Consider the following 25,522-nt stretch of genomic DNA (forward strand, 5'->3'; position numbering starts at 1 on the left):
AGCTCCCATTGATTTTGTTTGCAGCTGAGAGTACTTGACACTTCTGCAAGTCAGGCACTGAATGAGGCAGGGGTCCAGTGCAAAAAATAGGATGTGATCATGTGTTTAAAGACTGCATCATAATGCATAGGCACAAGGAGGCTGAATTAGACATTGTCTAACTTTTGAGTGTTGACTTTGAAACCTTAATGTTTTAGTGTGTGCATGTGTATAAAATATTATATATAATGGGATGGTGGAAGAACTGTTGAGGAATAACATGCTTAGTCAAATTGTGCTCGGTTACTGATATAAACTGGAGCAAGTCCACTGACTGAATTTTACACCAGCAAAACTGAGAGCAGTTGGTCCTTGGTATAGGGAAGTTCCTTCACTGATTCTTAAAAGCAGTCCCCAGCGTAAGATAAAAATGTCCTCTATTTTACTATCTACGTCTCCAGTGGAGAGGTTAATACAGAGCACTCTACAGTGAATGTCCTCTCTCGTTCAGAGAGAGGCTTGAAACCAAGCTCAAATCTGCATAACCCCTAGGTTGGAAGCTGGACTCTGATCTGGATCCAAATTCTGTAGCTGGTCCCTATGATCTGGATCCAAATTCTGTAGCTGGTCCCTATGATCTGTAATAACCTCTTCACCCAAATCCAGACACCAAACTTTGGAGAGGGATTTGTTTCTGGATTCCGAGCTGCAATTTGCAGCTCAGCCCCGTCTCTAGGACATCCTGACCTCTTAAAGAAATTGCCTTTTGTGAATCCACTTCTTTGTCCCTCCTAGAGCTAGAGTGCATGTGAATACTTTGTGTGAGGCTTTCAGTAGGACTGGGGCCTAAGGTGAAGCAGCTTCTATCAGAAGCACAGTGGTGATATGGACTAAGACTCTGAAATAGTTTTGAGAGAAGCAGGGGAAGCTCCATTGCTTGGGACATTTAAAAACAAGTCAGGCCGTGGCACCAGAATCAGTTTTTTTAGCTAGGAAGGATATAATTGTATCAGAATTTGTGGCTAACACCCCTGCTCTTTCCAAAACTGTCGTGTTTCCTAAGGACCAAAAGTAAGTTAGGACATTGGTTTTATTTCAAAGAAGGCAAGTCCAAAAGCACTGTGGTCTCCAACCTCCCTACCCGCCTAATATTATGATGGGGCATTGGTTCAGGACTGAGGGGAGGACGGAGGTATCACTTACTGAATCACATGACCACTTCTTGCAGCTCCTAGGTTTTCCTTGGAGGTCTCCTATCCTAGTATTGCCCTGGCCTGAACTTGTTCAGTTTCAGCAACAGCAATTATATGCAGAAAAGGCTGTGGTGTATTTCCTTTCCCATACATCTTATAGTTACGCTTTAAAAGTAGATGCCCTGGAGCCAGAGTCATCGCTGAGTGGAGTTGCATCTGGGACAAATTCACCCCTGAGTGGAGTTACATCAGGGTGAATTTGGCCCATCAGTTATTATTTGACAAGCTACATACTCTGAATGCATGAGATCTAATGCATGAAAAATACAATATGCTCTGTCTCACCCAATCAGTATTATGTGGCAAGGAGATTCGTATCCTCTTATAGAGGAAGAACAATCTTTGCTGGTAATTCACATGACGGACAAGTGGTGGTGTCCACTCTGTTTCCCGGAGGCTGAGCTCCTGGAGGTTAGGGAGTTCATCACTACATGTTAACTTCTTCTGTAATGGTGCTGCATTAGCCTGCGTTGCTGTGCCGCTGCACAGCAAAGATAAAAATAAACCTCAAAGAATCTGGGAAACACCATCACATGTGGATACGGCAGCCATCCTTATTCCAGGCATAAAACCCAGAGGGTGGGGGAAACAATAGATTTTATTTGTAGCAAACCATGTTGATGATTTGTGCTTGCACTCCATCCTTTGGAAGATTTTGCCAGCATCATTCCGTCATTTAGAAGCTATTCCCATTTCTTTTTTCCTCCACATCTGATGCCCTTTGCCAGGTTCAACATTAAGCCAACGCTTTAGATTATGCTTACAGCCCACAGATTTTTACTTTTGTGCATTTTAACTTAATTCGGTGGCATTCCTCCCAATCAAATAAGCTTGATTACTGTAATAAGCCTCGGAAAACACCAGTTTCAATACTTTCTGTTGCCAAAACCTCTTTAAATTTGAGAGAGCCTTAAAATCAGGACTTCCAAAATCAGGCACTAAAGCTAAACTAATATCCGTAATTTTTTTTGCCATATTTACAGTGCTACTGTTGTGATCACTTGCTGATAACCAGATACTAGAGTGGGCTTTTCTAATACTTTGCATTGTTTAGCACTTTTCCTCCACAGATCTCATTGAACTTTTCAGATCTTCATTGATGCAGCCATGCCATATCCCTGGCTAGGTGGCTTTAGACCCAATTTATAGATGAGGGAAACTCAGCCACAGAGGTTAGTGACTTGTCTGACTTATCACCTGGCTGGGAAGTCCTGACATTCAGACCTTGCTCTAACGACTAGATAGCTTACCTTCTCAGTAGGATTTTTTTTTTTTAAAATTAAGGATTGTTTTTTGATGGCTAAGACCATACTGTCCACTGGCATGGAGCAGAAGGTTTTTTTTTTTTTTTTGGGGGGGGCTTTCTTATGTGATGGCTGCCATCTTGGCTGACCCACAGGGGATTGAGTGGGGTTCGGGGGGAAGGGGCACCTCTAGAACTAAAAGCATGAGTCCCTGCAGCTCGAGCGAAACGGTGAAGGCTCCCCAGATGTGGCAGGAACAGACATTTTCTGCAGATCAGGCTCAGGGAGGAACCTGTAACCCCCACTCCCCAGAAAGACTGGTCCTTAGCTCTACCTCCACTGTGCAGTGTTAGTGCTGATGGCTTCCTGTGCTTTTAGGAAGAGAGGTCTGGACTTTGTCCCAGTCCCACTCCTCTGCTGATCCCAGTGTGTTTCCACTCCTTTGAACGATCCTTGGCTTCCCTAAGAGCCAGAGGTGAAAGTAAGCCAGTACAGCGTACCGGCAAGAGCCAGTACGCCGTGCGGGACCGGACCGGCTTCCCCACGCTGGCGATTTAAAGGGCCCGGGGCTCCCTGCAGCAGCTGGAGCCCCAGGTCCTTTAAATCTCCTCCCGAGCCCGGCTGCCGGAGCCCTGGGGTAGCGGTGGCAGGGCTCTGGCGGCGATTTAAAGGGCCCGGAGCTCCACTGCAGTAGCAGCAGCCGGAGTCCCGGGTCCTTTAAATCGCCCCGGGGCACCCAGCTGCCTGTGCAGCTGGTAGCTCCGGGGGTGATTTAAAGGGCCCGGGTATTTAAAGGCCAGGCCTCAACCGGAAGAGGCCACGCCCCTTGCTCAGGACTCCCGCCAGGGCTGGCTCCAGGCACCAGCTTCTCAAGCAGGTGCTTGGGGCGGCCGCTCCGGAGAGGGGCGGCACGTCCAGGTATTCGGCGGCAATTTGGCGCACGGTCCCTCACTCTGCCTGGGAGCGAAGGACCTCCTGCCGAATTGCCGCCGCAGATCGCGATCGCGGCTTTTGTTTTGTTTTTGGCTGCTTGGGGCGGCCAAAACCCTGGAGCTGGCCCTGACTCCAGCATACCAGTAAGTCCTTTAAGTTATTTTCACCCCTGCCAAGAGCTCTGTTAGCTATTTAAAATGGAGCTATGCCAATTTACACCAGCTGAAGATAGGTTTGTCAGATTTCATCTCCTTTTAAATGTATACAAAATGATGTTGATCATCCTCATGAGCAAAGCTGCCAAGAAGCCTTCTGAACAGTGAGGCATTTGGGCTGGGGGGAGGGATAGCTCAGTGGTTTGAGCATTGGCCTGCTAAACCCAGGGTTGTGAGTTCAATCCTTGAGGGGGCCACTTAGGGATCTGGGGCAAAATCAGTACTTGGTCCTGCTAATGAAGGCAGGGGGCTGGACTTGATGACCTTTCAAGATCCCTTCTAGCTCTAGGAGATAGGTATATCTCCAATGATTTAAAAAAAATTAATTTAAGATTTCTTATTGGTGGTTGGCTTAACTCTGATGGTAAAACTCCCCTTGACTTCAATGGGAGCAGAGTTGGGCTAACCAACACTGAATGCTTTATTTTTACATCTGATGTCAGGCTTACATTTGTCAACAAGGACTGAAACGGGGGTGCACCAAATCTGTGACACTGTGTTCAGTTGCTTAGAGCCATGAGCCACAATTAATATTCTCTTTTCTTATGTGCTGCTGGGAGCATTGAACTGAAATTACTCATTGTTGCAGTCCCAGAAGAGTAAAAACCAGGATCTCTGTTCTGATCATTCCATTGAAATCCATGGGCTCACTCCAGTTTTGCCCTGGCAGTATTGCTGAGGTTAGTATTTGGATTCTTCAAAACACCAAAAAGAGGGAATTTGGATAAACATGAATGTAGCTTATCTTGGTAGTTGTAGTTTTCCATTGGCTACCACTGGGAGCCATTTATGAATGCAAAGTAACAAGACTTCTGGTCTTCTCATGTTTCCACCATCTAGATTGAACCATTCATGGGAGGTTCAGAAGCTCATGAGATTTGTAAACACAAATAGATAGAAAAGGCCAGATCCACATTTATATTAAGGCCACTTTATGCAACGCTGGAAAGTATAATTTATACCTGCTTTAAGGTCCCTTTACATAGGGAGTGATAATGTAAATGAACATCAAGCGCAAGTACTCCTTTGCCTATTTACTGCTGCATGTCTGGATAGCCCATGTCAAGGTGTCTAGGGGTCCCTGACTCCCCCGGGAAGGCATGTCTTCCAAATCTCAATCCAGTCCTTAAATTCTAGCTTTTTCCCCCCCCCCAAATCTAATAAAATCCAGGTCTATATAAGTTTGACTTCCCAATTATTCCTATTTTTCTGTGTGGAAGCAATATAACTTTAGTCCTGTTCATTAGTTTTCTCTGGCAAGTCCATCCCATTTCAGAATGTTTAGGCTAGGAACAAAAATATCATTTGCATTTTCATCCCATTCAAAATACAGCACTAGCAGCTGGATGCTAATAGATCGCCAAACTGTGATCCATTCTTAACCATCTTACCATTTATCACTTATAACTAAAATAATGGGCAAAGCTGAAAGCATGTCATGATGATGGCACACAACAATTTCAGCTGAGCTGGCACTCCTTTTTATTTGCTATCTTATAAATATCTAATAAGTGCTCATTGAATGCTAGGGGGATATTTTATTTATGGCTGTATGTTTGTTACAGTAGTTGTGGAATCCTTTTTAATGGCTTCTGTGATTATAATGCATTTGCCCATAAATTCTCCGTCTTCCTGGCTCTATTGTTCAGGCATCATGAGACTCTGCAAATACAAATCATATTGCAGCGAAGGACAAGTTCTGCTCTCACTTACCCTGGTATTAATCTAGACTAATTCCACTGCCTCTGGATTTATGGAGATGTAACCAAGATCAGAATTTGCCCTAACGTGAATATCTGGAAATTCATAAAGGTGAAATTTATCCAGATTTTTCAACAGGGTTTCTCAAGGGAAGCTGTGGGAATCACATCTCTGGACACATCTGTCAGTAGGCTGGACAGAGTACTTAACTGTGTGTGTGTGTGTGTGTGTGTGTGTGTGTATATATACACACACACACACACACACACACACACTTATTTTGAAGTGATATTGTCCTGTCTACATTAAATGTCTCTACTAGAATTGGTTGAAAATTTTCAATTGAACCTATTTTTCACTGGCAAATAGCTTCCCCCCACCCCCAAATGGGGGGGGGGGGAAATGAATTAAAACCCCTCTGACATTTCCTCAGTAAACATTAAATTAAGGAGCCTGGTTTTGCTGCTTTGAAAAAATTTTAATGAACACTGTCACCACTTTCTAACTAGCTCTAGCTTCCAGTGATATGGTTCTCTGGCCTCTAGTATAGATACAGCAGGAATTTTTCCTGAGTAAGGACTGCAAGCTTTGCTCCAAGTCCATTAGAAGCCCGAACACTCTCCACTGATTTACACTAGTGTACGTGAGGAGTAATTCCACTGAAGTCAGGGGAACAGATGGGGGTGGGGGGAGGCCCTCAGGAGACCTGGGTTCTACTACTGACTCCCCTGCTAGGTATCCTTGCGTGAGTCACTTCAGAGCCATGCCTCAGTTTCCCCATGTGTAAAATGGGGATAAAGTGCTTGAGAGTTACTGATTGAAAAGCCCTATGTAAGAGCTAAGTATTAATTATTAAACTAAATGCAGTTACACTGGTACAACACCAATATGAAGTTAGAAACCAGGTCTAAGGCATTTAAACATATTAGATGTATCATGCTCCTTTGACTAGCACAGTGGCTGACCTAGTTCTCATAGGCCCTGATGCAGCAAAGCACTCAGAGGGAGATTTCCCAAGACAGTAAGATGCCCAACTCCTATTTGAACTTCTGGAAATCTCCCCCTTAAGCATGTGCTTGACTTCAGTGGGACTACTCACCTGCTTAAGGCACATGCTTCAGTGCTTTGCTGAACAGAGGCCTTAGAGCTGGACTTCTTCACAACTTCTAAGTTTTAGGGAGCTGCTGTATCACCAGGGGGCATGTGTGAAATTGCTGTGAACATTAATGAGAATGGCACGATTGTGTTGACACGACAGGCACTTAGTTGTGTTCATTGGAACACCATGGCATCATTGGTAAGCAGGCACAGTCATGCTGCTGTCACAAAGGGCAGACAGCAGAGAAGCCGGAAATGGAACAGCTCTATTGAGTCATCGTCTACATTAGCTGGTGGAGGCGGGGGTTAGGGTTAGGGTCAGGGTCACACCAGGGTTGAAATGCAGTGATATGGGGATAGCCCGCTGTGGCATGAGAGGTTTCTCAGGGCTGCCACTCTGTCACCTTTCACAAGCTCTAAACCCACTCTTCAAATGTTTTCATTTTTAAACAAGGAATCTTCTGTTCCCCTTCTATTTATTGTGCTTCTGTATATTATAACCATTACTAAAGCTATAATTCAATCTGTGTCCGATAACGTTTATAACCTGCTCAAGTGTTTGTTTTAGATTATTGGAACCCTATGGCTGAATTACTGCCTTACGGTGGCAATCTGCCCATCCATTAACCTACCTGGATTGCTTAAGAATTTTTAAATCTGATGCTCGGTGAATGATTGTTCCCTTTCTTTTTTCTCTTTGCCTTCTCTGTAAAGTAGAGAGAGCGACAATTCATTGAGCATTTAGTTCAATGAATATAGGTGAGAGTCACAAGATTTAACTGCTGTGCCATGTTGCAAGATGGAGAAACTATGCACAGGTCATTGTCTGTAATTCCTGATGTAAAGTATTTTTTCCTATTGGCCAAGGAACAGTTGATTAATGCTTTACCCTTCTGTAGCATCTTCCATTCAATTATCTCAAATCACTTTACTTTGAGGACCTTCACAAACACTAACAAACTCATAGCCACCTCGTGGGGGTAGGTACATACCTATATCCCTGTTTTCTCTAGGAATGCTGAGGCACAGAGGTTAAGGGTCTGATTTTTTCAGAGATGCTGAGCACCAGTGCTTCCTTCTCATTGACTCACCATTGAGGTGGCGAGTATATAGCAGCTATGAAAATCGGGTACCAAGAGCTGGATCCAATGCCCATCAAAGTCAACAGAAGGCTTCCGCAGTGGGTCAGTCCCTACATGACTTGCCTGTGGTCACACAGGCAATCTTTGGCAGAGTTAGGAAGAGAAGCAAGGTCTCTTGTACAGTCTTGGTCCAGCACTTCTCCATCACTTGAAGTCTTTACACTGAAACCAGATGCCTTTCTAAAAGATGTGCTCTGATTCAACCCCAGCTACTGGGCTTGATTCAGGAATTCCTGCAGATCAGCGACCCTAGAACTTCAACCAGGAGATCAGACTAAATGATCACAATGGTCTCTTCAGGTCTTAATCTCTGAAAGTCCCCCTCACTATTGGTTCAACGTACATTTTAATTAAGTGCAAAATCTTTGATTTACTGGCAGGCAAATGTTTGCAAAGGATTTTTTAAAAAATAAACCATTTTTAAATCCCAGGCAGGAGCCTGATTTCAACTAAACTGAAGAATTCTGAACAGATTTATTACTAGTAGATAAACTCCTTATGTTGACTACTTGGAATACAACATAAACTTTGATGCTTAAGTTAGTGGCCCAGGCAGGGTTCTTGTTATGGCTGTGAATTTTTGGGCATCAGTCCTGCAAAGGGAACCAGGCAGATTTCTAAAGGTATAATAGCATTCGTACACTGATCCCTTTGCAGGATTGGGCCTTTAGTCATTAATCACGCACGCCACTTTATTCATTTAAAATTTAATATCTCTAGGTCCAACCTATCTTACTTTCCTTTTTAAAATAGTACAGAAATGGGCCTGATCCCCTCACGCAGGCAAAACTCCACTTTCTCCAAGATGCTCAGGAGATAGGCACTCAGCCAGATTATTTAGGCGTCTAAAGATGCAGATGGATGCCTAGTTGAATTTTCAAAAGTGCTTAAGTAAGTTAGGTGCCAACTCCTATTGAAACCAAGGGGAGTTAGGTGCCTAGATGGCTCATGAGGTTTTTCAAAAGCACCTATCTGCATCACTGGGCATCTTTTGAAAATAACCACTGAGTACCCAAATACTACTGACAGTCAATGAAAGGTGGGTGCTTCACTCCTCTTATGCTCCTGTGAAATTCTCTGTCTTAATATTTGAGTAGAAAACAAGGCCATATTGTGGCTCTTTAACCTAATATATTGCACTGAAATATCTGCACATTTTCAGACAGGGAAAATGGAACTAGGTTCTCCATTGTGAAAATATGTGCAGTAGAAACACACAGTTGCCTTTCCAGGTGAGATCTAATGAATTATGTAGGGAGTTACAGTTGTAGCAAAATTTTGGAATAAAACCCAAGAAAAACTGATATTTCTCCTTGGCTTGGGGAAATGCTTTGCACCTCTTGGGTTTCTGATTTGATATCTCCTTTCTAGCCTCCTTTCTAGCTGGCTTCCATTTTGGTAACATGTAATCACCACTCTTCTCTTCCCAGTTAAATAGCTCATAATTGGTGAAATTCACCTGTTTGAAGGCTTAAATAGATCTTAAGTGGTGCTTAGGCCTTGGGCTGGCAATTTCTCTGGATAAGTTGCTATCTGTCTGTCCTGTGTGGATGAAGTCAAAGGTGTCCAGTTTACATAGTGTCTGATCCTGCAGCACTGGTCATTGGGAGTTTTGCCATTGGCTTCAGTGGGAACAGGATTAGGGCCTTCATGAGACACTTCCTATCAATGAATAAACAAAACTGGGTCCTCCCCACCTGAAGTTTTGTACCCTTTAGTTTTTTAATATCTATTCTGATACACGGGGAGTGGTTCAAATCTACACAAGCCATTTGAGAAGATAGTATTGGTATTCGTGCACACCTGTTGGTCATGGGTAAAATTTCAAAATGTGCCCAAGTGCCATTTTCAAATGGGCCTTGGGGACTTAGGTACCTTCAAAAATGTTACACCTTGCATTAGCAACTAAGTGTGGACATTGGGATACTCTGGCATCTCCACTGACTCATTGGATGGTCCTGGGCAAGGCATGTAGGGCCAGATTTTGAAAGGTATTTAGGCACCTGAATGTGCAGCTAGGAGTCTAGTGGGATTTTCAAAAGTGCCAGTATGCCTAACTCGCATTGATTTCAGTGTGAGTTAGGAGTGTAAATACCTTTTTGAGGATCTGGTGCTCTTGATACTTCTGAAAATCCCACTAGGGGCCTCTCTGCTTCTTTAGGCATCTAAATACCTTTCAAAATCTGGCCATTTATGTATTTCAGTGCCCCCCAAAGATAAATTGGGATTAATCCTTACCTATAACACACAATGATTGTGAGGGTTAACTGAAAGTGGCCTGAATTTCTGGGGTACTGAGCACCTGCAGTTCATATTGCAGTCAATGGGAGTGCGTGCTCAAGGCCTCTGAAAATAAACCTGATGAGTTAGGTGCCTAAAGATGACTTTAGTTACCTGACCTTAGGCACTCAAACGTGACAATTGTGGCCAGAACATTCCGCACTCCCTATTGTACTGGCTGATCGGCTTGGTAGGAGGGATCATTAGAAGGTGATGCGCTTTTTATTCCTCCAAAAGAGGTGCTTTTATTAAGCCATGTTCTTTGAAACCTGGGCTCTTTAAAAAAAAAAAAAAAAAAGTTAAATAATGAAGCAGAAATGTCATGGTATCCCTTCCGATGCATGGAGATCTAGGAACTGGGTTTCAGTTTTATATGGATTATACTTTTAAAAGCGCAATCTTTCCCTCCACCGTCCTGCTTCTAAAGGAGGAGGAATCTGGGGCACTGGGCAGCATACTAATGAAGACAAGGAGGGATTTCTGAAGAGGGGAAAGAAGTAGAATCTTTCACGTCGGTGTTGCAAATTCATATCCAGCTCATGTGGGCAATGATTTAATGGTCAGACCATTGGGTGGTTGTTCAGTAGCCTCGTGAAATGAGTGTGGTCTGTCCAGTTCCCTTTGGACTAGCAAAGCCAGACTCTCCTCAAACTGGCAGCTTAGAAGGGGCCTAAGAGTGGATGGAACAGGCCCTTGGGGTCAATGAGAATCTGGCCCATAGGATCAACATTAACATTTTTATTTATTAAATGTCAATATTTTGCACTTTTGCCTTTTCAAAGCTTTATGTAAAAACGCTCCTGAGTTGACACTTATTAGCACGCTTGTTGGCAGTCTCAGCAGTGGGACCAAGGTTTCAGTGGGCATAGAGAATTCACACTACTCTCGCCCCTAGAAATGATCCTTCCAGTGCTGAGAGACGTTGGTAGAGCCGTGCGGAGAAAGTTTGTCTGTTGCAACTCCTGCTATACACTACTCCACCAATGTGCCTCACCTGGAGGGAGTTCATACTGCACAGGCTCTTTAGGTAAGCAGAGGACTTGTGCTGGTGAAACATGCTACACTAAAATAAACCAACTAGAAAAGAGCAGTGGTTCTCAAACTCTGTATTGGTGACCCCTTTCACACAGCAAGCCTCTGGGTACGACCCCCCCAAATTAAAAACACTTTTTAAAATATTAAACACTATTGTAAATGTTGGGGTGAAGGCTGACCAGCTCGTCACCCTCTGAGGGATGTTAACCCCCAGTTTGAGAACCCCAGGCAAAGAGGATTAGTTCATTTTAGGTTGGTCTCCTGGTTAAGGCATTGGACTGGGTCTCTGTGGCCAAGCTGGAAACTGAACCCACATCTCCAGACTCCCTGTGTGACCCTGGGCAAGTCACTTAATCTCTCTCTCATTTCCTCATCTGTAAAATGGTGGTGATACTTCCTTTCTTTTACCCTTTGTCTTGTCACTTGAAACTGTAAACTCTTGGGGCCAGGCACTCTCTTACTGTATGCACATACAGTACCTAGCACCATGGGGCCCTGATCTGTATGTGCCTCCGGGTGCTACTGTAATACTAATTAATAATAGTCACAAGTAATGAAGTAATTCAACCAGTGTTTGAAAAGTAGATGGAATGATCAGTGCCGTTTCTAATCTACTAACGGACGGCTTTTGTTGTATAGTCAGCTAGTCTAAGTCTACAGGAGCGAGAGGTGTGATTTATCCTGCTTATATATACACACACTTGCACTAGCTCAAGTATAAATCGCAGTGTAGCCGCAGCAGCAGAGGCAGAGCTTAGGTAGGTTTGTACTCGGCGCGACTAAACTGCTTATACTCCTGCGAACTTGATGAGAACTAGCATGAGTATGTGTACGCAAGCAGGGGAATCACACCCCTGGCTCATAGTGTAGACGCAGCCTAAGAAGATGCTTTCAGGCTAACATTGTACTGAATACCAAAATGTTGGCTAAACAAAAGCAAAAGATTTAATTTCTGATTATGCATTTGTGTGTGTGTGTGTGTGTGTGTGTGTAAAAAATATGTTGGTATTTGTGTATACAGACCAAGGAACAACACACTACTAAGGCCCAATCTTTACTCATGTAAACTGTATCCCCATAAATAAGCTAGCTAGTTTGGCAGTCAGGAGACCTACTCAAGGGGCCAGATCTTTCAGACTTTAGTTCCCTAATCTCTCCCACTGCATTTTCCTAAAATAACACACACTCACAGCATAATTACTGATATATTATATACATCGATAGCACCTTTGACTTGAAGATCTCAGAGCTTTTATTTTTATTTTTATATATATATATATATATATATATATATATATATATATATATATATAAATAAAAATAAAAATAAAAATATTGCACTGGTATTGTGAGGCTTAATCTTTTTCCTTTTGCGGAAAGTTAAGGACAGGGAGGTTAAGTGAGTTCCCAGAGGCAGTGGCAAAGCCAGGACCAGAAACTGGAGGCAAAATCCTGATTCTCCCCCCCACTCCCAACGCTGTCATTGGCAAAACTCTCATTGACTTTAATGGTGCCAGGAATTCACCAAAAGATTCCTATTTGCTAGTCTTATCTCTTTTACCCTGATTTAAGCTTTAAATTAATATATGTGAATGAAAAAGCTGTTTCCTATCAATTATTTAAACATTCCTGCCTGAGTAACAGCCAACAGCTAAGGTTTTTTATTTCATTGCATAAGTTAAACATAAAAGGCCAACTTCTGTTCTCTTTGGCTTCACTGGAATTACTCTAGGTTCATGTTAGCATTGCTGGGAGCAGAATTGGGGCCACAATCAACACTGTGCAGAGATCCTAAGAAGTGATTCCTTTGGTCTGATCCTGCACTCACCGAATTCAGTGGTAAAACTCTCATGGACTCTACCTATTTTCACCAGCAATTGCAGAGTCTTATGCACTTCTGAAACCATCATCTTCACCAGCACCTCCACGAAGGAAGAACCATCAGCCCCTCTGCCAGGGGCTAGGCAACTTCTAAAACTGCACCAAGAAGGGCTCCAGGCACCTTCAGGAGGAAAAATTCCCCTGGGTTACACAAGACCCCTTCACTGCTGTAGGTCTAAAACCCGACTGCATATCTTTTTAGGGAGATGCTACTTCTGCTGGCCCTAGAAAAGCTAAATCTTTGCTAGCTCTCTGATTCCTGCAGGAAAGGACTGCAGCTTGGAACCACTTTAAAGCCCCTCATTAGCTGGAGAGCACAAAGGAATGCTCTCCTGTGGCGTGGAGAGAAAGGAGGTTTATAAAGGCTTTTAATAACTTAGCAGTGGCAGGGATATCAGAGCCACCCCCAGCCATCAAAAAGCTTAGGTTCACCACCCACCCCCTGCGTGCCTTGCACCACCCCAGCCTCCGTGAAATGGGCCTTGTGGGGACTCAGGGCATTGTTTGAATTAGAGAAGTTAGTGTCAGGGTCACTGAACTGGTGCTGAACCCATTAGATTTTAGTCTTTAATTCTTTGAGTTTAACCACGCACCAAAGGCGCCCCCCACCCACCCACAGCCTATCCTAAAGGAGAGGACAGATCTGAGCATCACGCAAAGTCATCCTGTGCTGTGTCCTGATCATCCCAGTTCTGAAGCTACTCCAGATCTTAGTCCCACTCAGCTAAGGTCACCCATAAACACCAGGAGTCCCCATGCAATCATGCCTTCCTCATTCCCCCCACCCACATCTCCAAGACCAGATCTCCCCTGCTGACACCCCCCCCCCCATACAACGTGCCCATTTTCTCTTACCTGAGAGGAAAGAGGAGGCGACAGGAGAACGGGCTGGCAGCTGCAGGGTGTCATCCAGGGAGGTGTTGCACAACTGCTGGACAAGGACAAAGCTTGTTGGGGTGGAGGAAGGGGGGAGGCTTAGAAAAGACAGTGCAACCTCCAAGCGTTCACCCGCATCCCCAAAACCCACCCCCCAAAATCCTCAGATGGGGGGGCACTGCAACCCCCCCGCAGCCCCTCTCTCCCTTCTGCCCTAGATCTGCTCCCGAGTCTCCTGGCGCCCTGGCTCCGACCTGGCGGTCTCCATGGCAGAGCGGTGCCCGGGTCCCCCCCAGCTCAGGACGGGGTCGCAAGGCGCAGGCCCCCGGCTCCCGGGGAGCGCAGCTTCCAGCCAGCGAAGGCGTAAACACACAGCAACGTGACCGGAACTGGTGAGCTCAGAGCCGGGCTGTCTGCACAGGCGGGGAGGGGATGGCTCCACTGACAACCTCCGAGTGATGAAATCCTCCGGGAGCGGTGCCCGCTGCACTGGGGGTTGCTGATTCCGCGCTGGGGGCTGGAAATCACCCCAGCAAGGAAGCCGCCTGGGTGGGAGCCCTGAGCTCCCTCCAGCCGCCCATGGCTTGCAGCTCTGCCAGGCTATCCCAGGGAGAGGCCAAGCGCCCAGAGCGGATCCCAGCAATGCAGAAACCAGCAAAGGCGTTGGGCTCCCAGCTTAACAGCTGATCCAGGGGAAAGGCAGAATACAGCTCTGCTCGCCGTTGGGTAGAGCCGTGCTGTCCAGGGTGCTGAAAAGTGAAGGACTCCCTCTCCTCCAGCCACCCATCGCCTTGGCAAATGCCTCCGGAGTTGCATTCAGCTCACGAAATGATTCCTCGACCACTTCCCACGGCGTTTTTTTTTTCAGTTGTCTTTGGAAGCTGTTCAGTACTCTAATCTTGCCTTAAAAAAAATAGCTCCCAACCTTGTGGGATTTTATGCCTGGCACATAAGGAGGCTGCGACTGCTGCTTCGAGCTATTTAGCTACTTTAAAGAGTAAGGGCACATATTTATTGTTCAGTGTATAAATGGTGACCAACAACTATGGCACAGGAGAAGGATTTAAAAAAAGTCAGTGAGAAGAGTGTGTGTGTGAGAGACATGGAGACCGTGTTCAGGTCTGTTCCCCTCACCTCTGGATTGGTTTGGAAAAAACTAGAAAAATTAAAAAAAAATTAGTGAAAAATGGGTAGGGGAAGGGGAATTCCTTGAGAATGTCTAGAGAATTGTTTACCCCCAGTTTGGTGCAAGTTCTACTCAAACACTTTCCCTGTATATGTATACATACAAATGGAGCTACCCTGATCTGGCCTAGTGTGTGATATTCTTGGAATCCATGTGTGGGGTTTCATAATATAGATCTAGTTATTCTAAAACTACACACACAAATACCAAGAATAATCTATACTAGACCAGATCCTCAACTGGTGTAAATAGCTCAATTGACATCACTAGATTGACCGCAATGTGTAGTCACATCAGCTGAAGCTCTGGCCCACTGAGGTCATTCAGCTATGAAAAGTGTTCCCCAAAACACCACAAAAATGCAACACTTCCCAAAGGGTTTCTTAAGGCAAAAGCCAGAGAAAATAAACAAGTTTTGCAGCAGGCCCCAAACCCAGCCTACTGAAGATTTGTTAGAGAGCCCCTTGCGTCGATCAATTAAATGTTCTCACCATTTAGGTGGGATTGCAAGCCATTTGTGTGATGCTAAAAACTTGTCTAGGAAGAGTTCCCTAGAAGCTACAATCAGAAAACCTGTTTGTTGCTGCTTATCGATTATGGGCATTGCAATTATAATAAATAATACGTCACACTTTTCAGCTTTTCATTCATAGATCTCAAAGCAGTTCACGGAGGCAGAGGCCCTGGAGGTTTCTCGCCTTCCTCTGCAGCATAGGGCATGGGTCACTTGCTGGAGGATTCTCTGCACCTTGAGGTCTTTAAACCACGATTTGAGGACTTCAGTAACTCAGACGTACGTTAGGGGTTTGTTACAGGAGTGGGTGGGTGAGATTCTGTGGCTTGCGTTGTGCAGGAGGTCAGACTAGATGATTGTAATGGTCCCTTCTGACCTTAAAGTCTGAGTGAGCAAAAAATGATGCTCTCCATTTAACAATTGGGAAACTGAAATGAAGTGACTTGCCCGAGGTCTCAGACCCAGATCCTCAAAGGCATTTAGGCACTTAACTCCCATGAGATCTTTGAGGATCTGGGCCACAGTGACCAAGCCAGGAATTGAGAGAAAGGGGTAAATCCTCATCTGGTGTAAACTCTCATTGCTCCATTGATTTCAATGATGGACTAGGTGTGATTTCATAGGTGTGTGCCATCTCTGGGACTCTGATTATTATTATTATTATTATTTTTAAATAAGCAGAAGGCCAGATCCTTCTCTGGTGTAAATCAACATGGCACTATTGAGTGGGGGCAATGATCTGGCTGAGAGTTTGGAGTCCATTTCCTTTATGGAGCAAGGTTAATTTACACTAAACCAGAACTGGTCAAAGAAAGGAAAAAATATTGGTGAATAATTATTAATGGGGAGGGGGAACCCTCTATCTTCAATTAATTATTCAAGTTTCTCTATCTAAGACCCAATCTCCAGCAAATGTAATGGGGAGTTCCATCTCTTCCTCACCCGCATCCATTCATGCGTGCTCCTGTGGGCTTTTCTCCAAATGAGGTGCTTATAACCAATGAGTTCCTTTTGGAATGCTGAGTTAAGTGATGGATTAAAAGGAGCATAATGACGATGTCCTAATTCAGAGAAATGTTGTTGCATTATTACTGCCATCCTCACATTTGTAACGATCAGATCCACATTTGCCAATGCATAATTTATTTCTATTCGGAGTTTGCTCTGCAGGAAGGGTTATTTTTAGTGTCTCATTTTCCCTTCTCTAAATTATTTTATCCTGGAAAAACTACAAATTGTATAAATGCAAGGGGATGATTTCTGAATGCATCATGTTTCACTAGATTTGTACAATCTTCATTGATTTTTCCACTGTATAAAAGACAAGTCTGCAAATGATCAAGGTCAGACATTCAGGGACGGACAGATGCCTCCTAAATGAGGTCATTGCTCCAGGATACACTTAGACTGAAGAGAGGGGCGGTAGTGGAATACAATCTATCCTTTGTGTCCAGAATGAAGTGTGGATAAAGCATACTGCCTCTGTAGTGATTACCTAGCAGCTTGGATTCAGCTGCAATGCACACATGCTATTAACACATTTTCTAAGAGTGTTTCTCTAGCAGTTTTGTAGTGTACTAGATTAACAGGCTCTTCATTACTCCCAAAGAGCTGAGTCTCCGTTTTTGATTGGAGTATGACAAAGGTCCTTCAGCTAAAGCCTCCAGACAGTCCCATTACCTAATAATATTTCAAACCAAACAATGACCATGGTGATTCTTCCTAGCGCATCCTATTATGTTAATCAGAGTCTGCTTTACTAATGGGTATGAGGGTGATCTGGCTGGGATCAGTACTATGGGGAAATTCACCCCTATGCAGAGTCCTTGCACAAATCTTATGCCAAATTAAAGTCCTACTTAAGCCCTCAAACATTCACTCTATTTCTAATCAACCTATATTGTATTTAATCGAATACATATTCATTACATTACACTGAATACATAGAAATGACTTCATTGTTGCATACTTTGCCTTGGATTTAAAGGATAACAAAGCTCTGGAATAAAGATATTCTAAAAAAGTTTCCAGTGACACAAATAAAAAACTAAATCTGAAAATACTTCAATGTCAAGAACAAATTACTGGTTCACCTAAATCACTTGGCTGCTGTACTCCACAGAATGAGATTTCTGCAGTTTATTGGATGAGTATCCTCCTCAGGGGAACCCCTTACGATCGAGTGGAACCTCTTATAAGAAAGTTATTCTAGGCTAAATACTGGTCCCATTGAAATCAAGAGTAGTTCAGCCATTGACACCAATAGGCTTAGCTATGGCCTTATATACACAGGTTCACTATAACTTAGAATTACAGTCTATCCTCTAGAATGGAGTGAAGGAACTAGAGAGTGCGTGCCCAATTCTGGAAACATTTGCCATTGAGCATTGTGTTTACCCTATAGTAAGTGTATGCACGAATGTGCCCTTTGGATTGACTTCCCTGGAGACAGAATTGCTTTATTGCTCATCACCAGGGGATTTTTTTGCTGATGTTCGTTGCTTTTTATTTTGAAAGCAGTCCTATAAGAGTTCAATAAATCTCTAAGAAATAAATAAGGCAGTAAATATAGGGGAATTCTGTCTGGATTTCATGCAGTCTAGCACACTAGGCAGTTCCTTACCTGACACTGACCTCTAGTGGCACTGACATAATAGTCAATTATGACCCAGCTTATTCAAACCTATCACAGAAATTCAGTTCTGCACTATTACATTACCAATCCAAGGCCCCAGTCTTCCAATGATCCCTGTGGTTACATGGAACCTCAATGAAACCAATGGGGCTCTGCGTGGGGGCAGAAATCTGTCTCTGCAAAGCTCACTATAGGGTGAAGCCCTAAACTCCTTTGATTATGACTAATATATTGTGGGTAACATTTTCAAAAGTGCCTAAGTCCTATTTTCAAAGTGACTTAGGTGCCTACAACCCATTGACTTTCAATCTATATATTTTTAGGACTGTCAATTAATTGCAGTTAACTCACAATTAACTCAAAAAAATTAATCATGATTAATCTGTTTTAATTGCACAGTTAAACAATAGAATACCAATTGAAATTTATTAAATATTTTTGGATGTTTTTCTACTTTTTCCAGTATATTGATTTCAATTACAACACAGTTTATGAAGCAGTCAGTGCTCTCTTTATATTGTTTTTGATTACAGATATTTGCACTGTTAAAATGGCAAACAAAAGAAATAGTATTTTTCAAATCTCCTCATACAAATTCTGTAGTGCAATCTCTTGATCACGAAAGTGCAACTTACAAATGTAGATTTTTATTTTTGTTACATAACTGCACTCAAAAACACAACAAAGTAAAACATTAGAGCCTTCAAGTCCACTCAGTCCTAATTCTTGTTCAGCCAGTCAAGTTTGTTTACATGTATGGCAGATAATGCTGCCCGCTTCTTATTTACAATGTCACCTGAAAGTGATAACAGGCGTTCACATGGCACTTTTGTAGCTGCTTTTGCAAGGTATTTACATGCCAGATATGCTCAACATTTGTATGCCTACATTGTAGTATGTACAATTTCTAGAGACAATAATATACTACCCTATTCCATCACCAAGGCTCCAATTCTGCGCAAACATAAGCATGTGGTTAATGCACAATCAGGGACTGAAGGACCAATTTTACTAGTGCCATTAAACATTGTAAAGCACTTTTGAAAATTGTACCCAGTGTCACTTTAGCATTAGGGAGGCACCATACTTCCCATTTACTTTGGTTTTGTTATATCTACAATTAGTGTGACCAAACCCTGACTATGACAGTTACAGGCCTCAATCCTGCAGATCTTTATGCACGTGCTTAATTTTAAGTACACAAGCAGTCTCGGTTACTTTCATGGGACTACTAGTGCGCATAAAGGCATAAATAGAAACTAAGCACCTAACTCCTATTGGAAGACAGAGTTGGATGCCTAAGTGCCATTTGTGCCTTTTGAAAATCTTAATCTTTGCAAGTTCATGGTCAGTCGTACTTGATTGCAAATTTAAATTTTCTAACCTCCCACCACTGTGAATTTTCAGAGGTGCTGAGCATATACAGCTCACATTGATTATAAGTTCTTGGCTTCTCTGAAAAGTGAGCCTCCAGCTTTTATCAAACCAGAGATCAGTAGAAATATTTCCATAATTTAAAAAGGAACACAACACAAGTTTGTTTTTTCAAACCATAAAAATCCTTCTGTGGTGTTTGCAACCCAAACATTGCACCAAAATAAAACACTATCATTGATGTCATGCTTCCAAGTGACTGTAAACAGAACCTGACTTCATGGCTTTTCTTTATGCAAACAGAAATCACATGGTAAACAAACAGCTTATCCAGTGAAAAATCAACCGGATCAAACCAATGCTTTCTAAGGTGTTATCAGTAACATAGATAAAGGAATTTATTTGCAGTATTTGGGTCTTGCCTTTCTGCATGGGACTGCTCATCTGAACAAAAAGTTACTCATAGAGGGCTTGATCTAACACTCAGAGAAGTTAATGGGAGTCTTTCCAATGGTTTGAATGGGTGTTGGATTGCAAGCCATGTGTAAGTGTTTGCAGAATCAGATTTTTTTTTATTTATTTTAAAGCAAGCAATGTCCTTTTTAAATGGAGAAATTCATGATTAAGAATGGCGGTTTCCTTGTTTGGCCATTTAGTACTTTATTTTCTTTGCTTTTTATGTTTTTTCTTTTTTTCAGGATTCTCTCCAATGTACCTTTTTGTTCTTTTGGCTCCAGGCTGTATTATCTTTCCCTCCTAAACTCTTTACGACCTGAGTGAGAATTAGATTGCAAATTCTTTGGGGAAAGGAATAGCTTTTTTGTTCTGTGTGTTTGTACAGTGCCTATACGATGGGGTCCTGGTCCGTGACTGGGACTAGTGATACAAAGATACAAATTATTAATAACAATGTGACTTCCTGCTCTCTCCCACGCCTCCCTCTGTCTAATTTCCACTCCCCTCTAAAGCAAACCATTCAAGGGGGCTTAAGGGGTATAGGAATGGGGTGGGGGGTGGAAGACACAGTATGATGAAGGATGTTGACCTGTGGCTGATTTGCATGTAAACTAGGGGTGGAAGAGGAGTAGGCTGTGTGGGATAGAAGCTCTTACCCAATGAGATGTAATTAGAGTTGAGTGAGTAATTTACACTGGATACTTTATTCAGTGAATTTTGCCTCCTCTTTTGCTTGTGGAACAGCTCTGAGCACGTTGTGATTTCCTCAAATGTATTCATCATTCCAACGTATTCCGGGCTCAGCTGTGCAAATGTTTGGGTTGCAGGCACTATAGGGGGGAAGCGTTTCTTCGTTTTAAAAGCAAATCTGGCCTGGGGCCATTTGACCTTGTGTAGGACCAATTCCTGATGCGATCCAGAAAATTGAAAAGTGTCCCTCGAATTGTGCTGAGGCTGCCGCTGGAAGAAATGGATCCTGTACTGTAGCTAGAACCCTTCAGTGGGAGTCAATCCAAGAACATACAGAGAAGGAAGCCCAGGTCCAGATTCTGATTCCTTTAGTTATGCTGAGTAACACTTTACTCCAGAGCGGTCCCATTGATATCAAACAGGCCACTGATAGAGTAAGGTCCTTCTCAACATCAGTAAAGGTATTGGAATCTGGCCCCCAATTCTATCGTGCAAGAAACAGAACTGCTGGGTGAATCAGTAAGGAGTGTGAGGGGGTCTTGTCTACATGGAAACAGTGTGTGGTAAGATGGGATGAAAACGTACGTGCTAGCTTGCTGTGTAATAACTGGCTGTATGGACCCCACTACTATGCTGAAACAGCAGTAGGTCAGAGTGCACTATAGAACGGCACGGGACTCTTTTTGAATCCTGTCCTGCTATTACGGCAGCAGGTCCTGCAGGACACATGGGATCCCAGTCCCACTGCAGGGCTCGATTGACAGGTTCCACACAGCCCCGTAGAGTGGGTAAGCAAGTGTGCTGTAGATTTGCTCCCTGGCTTGTTGTCTCCATGAGGATAAGCCCTGTGCTAATCAATGGTACTGCTCTGCATAAAACCCATCACTGGGAGAAACAAGATGTGTGTGCAGGATTGAGTTTTAAGGCACTGATTCAGCAGGTCACTTAAGTATGTGCTTAACTTAAAGCATATGAATAGTCCTATTGATGTAAATAAGACTAGGCCTGTGCTGAGAGTTAAACCTGTTTTAAGGTCTTGATTCAACAAAGCACTTAAACACGTTTACTTTTTAATACATACTTCAGGGCCTGTTTTTCAATTATCCTTCAGGCTGGTCTACACTGAGAAATTTTACTGGTTTAATTTCAGTGAGGGTTGTGGTTTTTTACCAAAATAATTATACCGGTAAAAGCCATAGCATGCGTTTAGTTGTTATGGTATAAAAGGTGCCGCCTTTTTATTCCCCTTCCCATACAGGAAGCTATACTGGTATAAAGTACCTTCATAATGACATAACTGCATTTACCCAATGGAGGTGGGGTTCCCCCCCACCCCCAATTTTCTAGCGTAGGCAAGGCCTAAATCCCCTTTACTCTCTGCTCTGGGAGTGTAAAAGGATCTTAAAATGGGAGTAAAGTAGATTTACACCAAAATCTCTTCACAGTGGTATAACAGAGCCTTAATGTAACTGGGAATTAGGGGCCAGATTTTAAAGGTATTTAGGCATGTAAAGATGCAATAGGTAACTAATGGAATTTTCAAAGGTGTCTAAGCACCTAACAGGAAAATGGAAGTTATGCACCTAGATCCTTTTGAAAATCCCACTAGGTGGTTTTCTACGCTGTACCTAAATACCTTTTAAAAATCTGGCCTCCAGCCCTTAAATTGGCATTGGCTTAACCATGTGCTTAAATTAAGCTTGTGCTTAAGTGTCTAACTGGATCAGAGTATGTATTTAGCTCCCTTCATCTCCCAAAACTAGTCTTTAGGGCAATTTCTGCTTAATTTGACTTTAATTTTGCCTTAAATGCTATTTCTCAGCCTTATTGAGGTGTCTGGTCTTCTAATTGCTGTGAAGAATCTCATAAGAAACTCCTTTAAATGGTGCAGGACTGAAAGCTAGAGGGTTTTGATAAATTGAACATTAGCTTAATATTACCATGGGGATTTAAAAATATCGGAGACTCAAGGATATTTGCTCCAGCAAAGGAATGCAATTTGTCAGCCTTCAAAGAGATCCCGCTCTGCACGCTCACAAGAGGACAGATGAATTTAGCCTAAGCAATGTTGCTCAGTGGTTGTGGTGGCATGACCATATTTTGCAAAGGTTAAACACATCTAGCTTTGGAAAATAAATAACAGGCAGAATCCTGAAGAGGTCCTTGTCTTGCAGGGAGATCCATACAGGCAGATTCTTGTGGCCCATTGAAATCAGTGATGCTCTTTGCTGACAGATCCCACCTGCATAGATCCAGTTGCAGTATTCTGGCAGAAAGTGGGAGTCAATGTAATTTATGCTCACTTTATTTTGCCTTTACCCTGCTGGGGTGATGCAAATGGGCCTTAATATCAATGAGTCTGACCAGATTCATGCAAAACACTTTATTGCTGTTTCTTTCTATCACGTGTATTTATTTGATCCCCATCCCCATCTGAGCACCACACACTCTATAATTAGGCTTGGCAGAATTTGATTTTTATTTTTTTATAATTTCAGTGGATAATATTCATGTTTATTTTAAAGGATTTTTAAAAAAACTGATAATTTTGCACAACTTTGAAAATGTATGGGTTGTAAGCATTTTAGTGATTTAAATTTTCACCATGGGGGGTGTCAGACAAGAGGGATGCCAGACAATAATTAATTTAATGACCGTAGATGTTGAGATTCAAAAAGTTAAAGCATCATAGCCATTAAAACACAATTTGTCAACGTCGTATGTCAAAATATAGAAAGTAAATATCTTTAAATCAAACTCTAAGTTTGCAAGCAGCATTTTTCTCACTTTGCCTATCTGTAAATTTCAATAATTATCGGTGGAAACACTTTTTCATCAGTTTGTGTGTAATGGTCTACTGACATTTACCAATAAAAAGCAAATCCTTCCCAAACCTATCTGTAATTTATTTATCCTCTCAACGAATACCCCTGTGATGTAGGGAAGTACTATTATCTTTTGCATCTACAGATGAGTACTTGAGACACGGATCCTCAAAGCACCTAACTCCTGTTGATTTCAATGGGATTAAGGCATCTACCTACTTCACTCAGGAAGCCTGCGGTAGAGCAGGGAATGGAACCTACATTTCTTGAGACCCACTCTAGCATCTTGGCCACCTTTGTATACCAGTTGATCCTAAAGGCCTTAACCAAGATTGGAACTCTTCTACGCCATGTGTGGTACATCTATGTACAAAGAGACCGCCCCTATCTTGAAAAGCTTATAATCTTCCATGTGAGTTTTGCTTACGTCTTGAGGATTGGTCACTTACTGCATAATAATAATAAAAGCATTCCTGTACATTGTATAGCATTTTATTTTTTAGATGGAAACTGGAGCAGAAAGCATGGTCTCATCACTTAGCAGTATCGAGTCCTCTGTTTTGGCTTGTGAATTTATAATGGGTGTGTGACAAGGGCACTTCTTGATGATGGATGATTACTGCAATGAGATCCCAATCTTGGGTGATAGCTTTTATGAATAAAAACATCATGCATTTTTTTGTGTGTGTGAACATTAAGCAGCCAGAAAATACATCCGCCAAATAGTATAAGCATTTCTGATAAAATGTAAACAGGAAAAAAGTGCATAGAGGCCTTATAAAATCAATATCAATAAATGGATCTAACTGGAGGATTGTGTACATTGAATTGTATGGGAAACATATCTTTGAAGGGCACATATGATTGATCCTCTGTGTATTCTACCACAGAATTTGCCATGGAATCCATCCTTCATCTCCTATTCCAAGCTCTTTTCTCCTTCTTTTATTTAGAAGGAAGGTCCTGATCCTGCAAAGACCTATGTGCATGCTTAGCTTGATCTATTTGAGTAGTCACATTGCTTCCACTGAAACTACTCATAACCCATGAAGTTAAGCATGTGCCTACATCTTTGCAAAATTGGCAGCCTTTGTTTTTATATCCTCTTAATTGTGAAGGGGACCTTGAAACCATGATCTGGAGATAGTGTTGCCATCTTGAATCAATAGGCTCTGTGAGGTGGGAACCCATTCGCTCAAAGGGCTGGAGAAATGGTCTGAGGTAAACAGGATGAAGTTTAACAAAGACAAATGCAAAGTGCTCCACTTAGGAAGAAAAAATCAGTTTCACGCATACAGAATGGGAAGAGACTGTCTAGGAAGGAGTACGGCAGAAAGGGATCTAGGGGTTATAGTAGACCACAAGCTAAATATGAGTCAACAGTGTGATGCTGTTGCAAAAAAAGCAAACATGATTCTGGGATGTATTAACAGGTGTGTTGTGAGCAAGACACGAGAAGTCATTCTTCCGCTCTACTCTGCTCTGGTTAGGCCTCAGCTGGAGTATTGTGTCCAGTTCTGGGCACCGCATTTTAAAAAAGATGTGGAGAAATTGGAAAGGGTCCAGAGAAGAGCAACAAGAATGATTAAAGGTCTTAAGAACATGACCTATGAAGGAAGGCTGAAAGAATTGGGTTTGTTTAGTTTGGAAAAGAGAAGACTGAGAGGGGACATGATAGCAGTTTTCAGGTATTTAAAAGGGTGTCATAAGGAGGAGGGAGAAAACTTGTTCACCTTAGCCTCTAAGGATAGAACCAGAAGCAATGGGTTTAAACTGAAGAAAGGGAGGTCTAGGTTGGACATTAGGAAAAAGTTCCTAACTGTCAGGGTGGTTAAACATTGCAATAAATTGCCTAGGGAGGTTGTGGAATCTCCATCTCTGGAGATATTTAAGAGCAGGTTAGATAAATGTCTATCAGGGATGGTCTAGACAGTATTTGGTCCTGCCATGCGGGCAGGGGACTGGACTCGATGACCTTTCGAGGTCCCTTCCAGTCCTAGAATCTATGGGTCTATAACCTGGAACCCTAATTGACAATTCAGGTGTCAACAACTGCTGGCTGATAATTGCTTTCAAAATATCCAGCTGATCCACTTGGTCCCAACTGTTTCCCATGTCTTGTCAAGTGTCAAAAGCTCCAACTATCATCTGACTCTACCTCCGGCCAACTTTCACCATGCCGCTGTGTTATCGCAGTACAGAAAA

General features: G+C 42.7%; 2 protein-coding genes across 2 annotated transcripts in view; one reads left to right on the forward strand and one right to left on the reverse strand.

The window, feature by feature from the left end:
* The window catches only part of CCDC92B (coiled-coil domain containing 92B), a 53,761-nt gene extending 39,770 nt beyond the window's left edge, over positions 1-13,991 (reverse strand). Inside the window, exon 1 of the mRNA XM_042857825.2 lies at positions 13,617-13,991. Within this exon, the coding sequence (XP_042713759.2) occupies positions 13,617-13,670 (54 nt within the window). The 5' untranslated portion in view covers positions 13,671-13,991. The remainder of the gene's footprint in view (positions 1-13,616) is intronic.
* Positions 1-25,522, forward strand: part of RAP1GAP2 (RAP1 GTPase activating protein 2) — a 301,497-nt gene that overhangs the window by 17,983 nt on the left and 257,992 nt on the right. The window lies entirely within an intron of this gene.

This window comes from Chrysemys picta, chromosome 19 (assembly GCF_011386835.1).
Source record: "Chrysemys picta bellii isolate R12L10 chromosome 19, ASM1138683v2, whole genome shotgun sequence".
Taxonomy (NCBI): domain Eukaryota; kingdom Metazoa; phylum Chordata; order Testudines; family Emydidae; genus Chrysemys; species Chrysemys picta.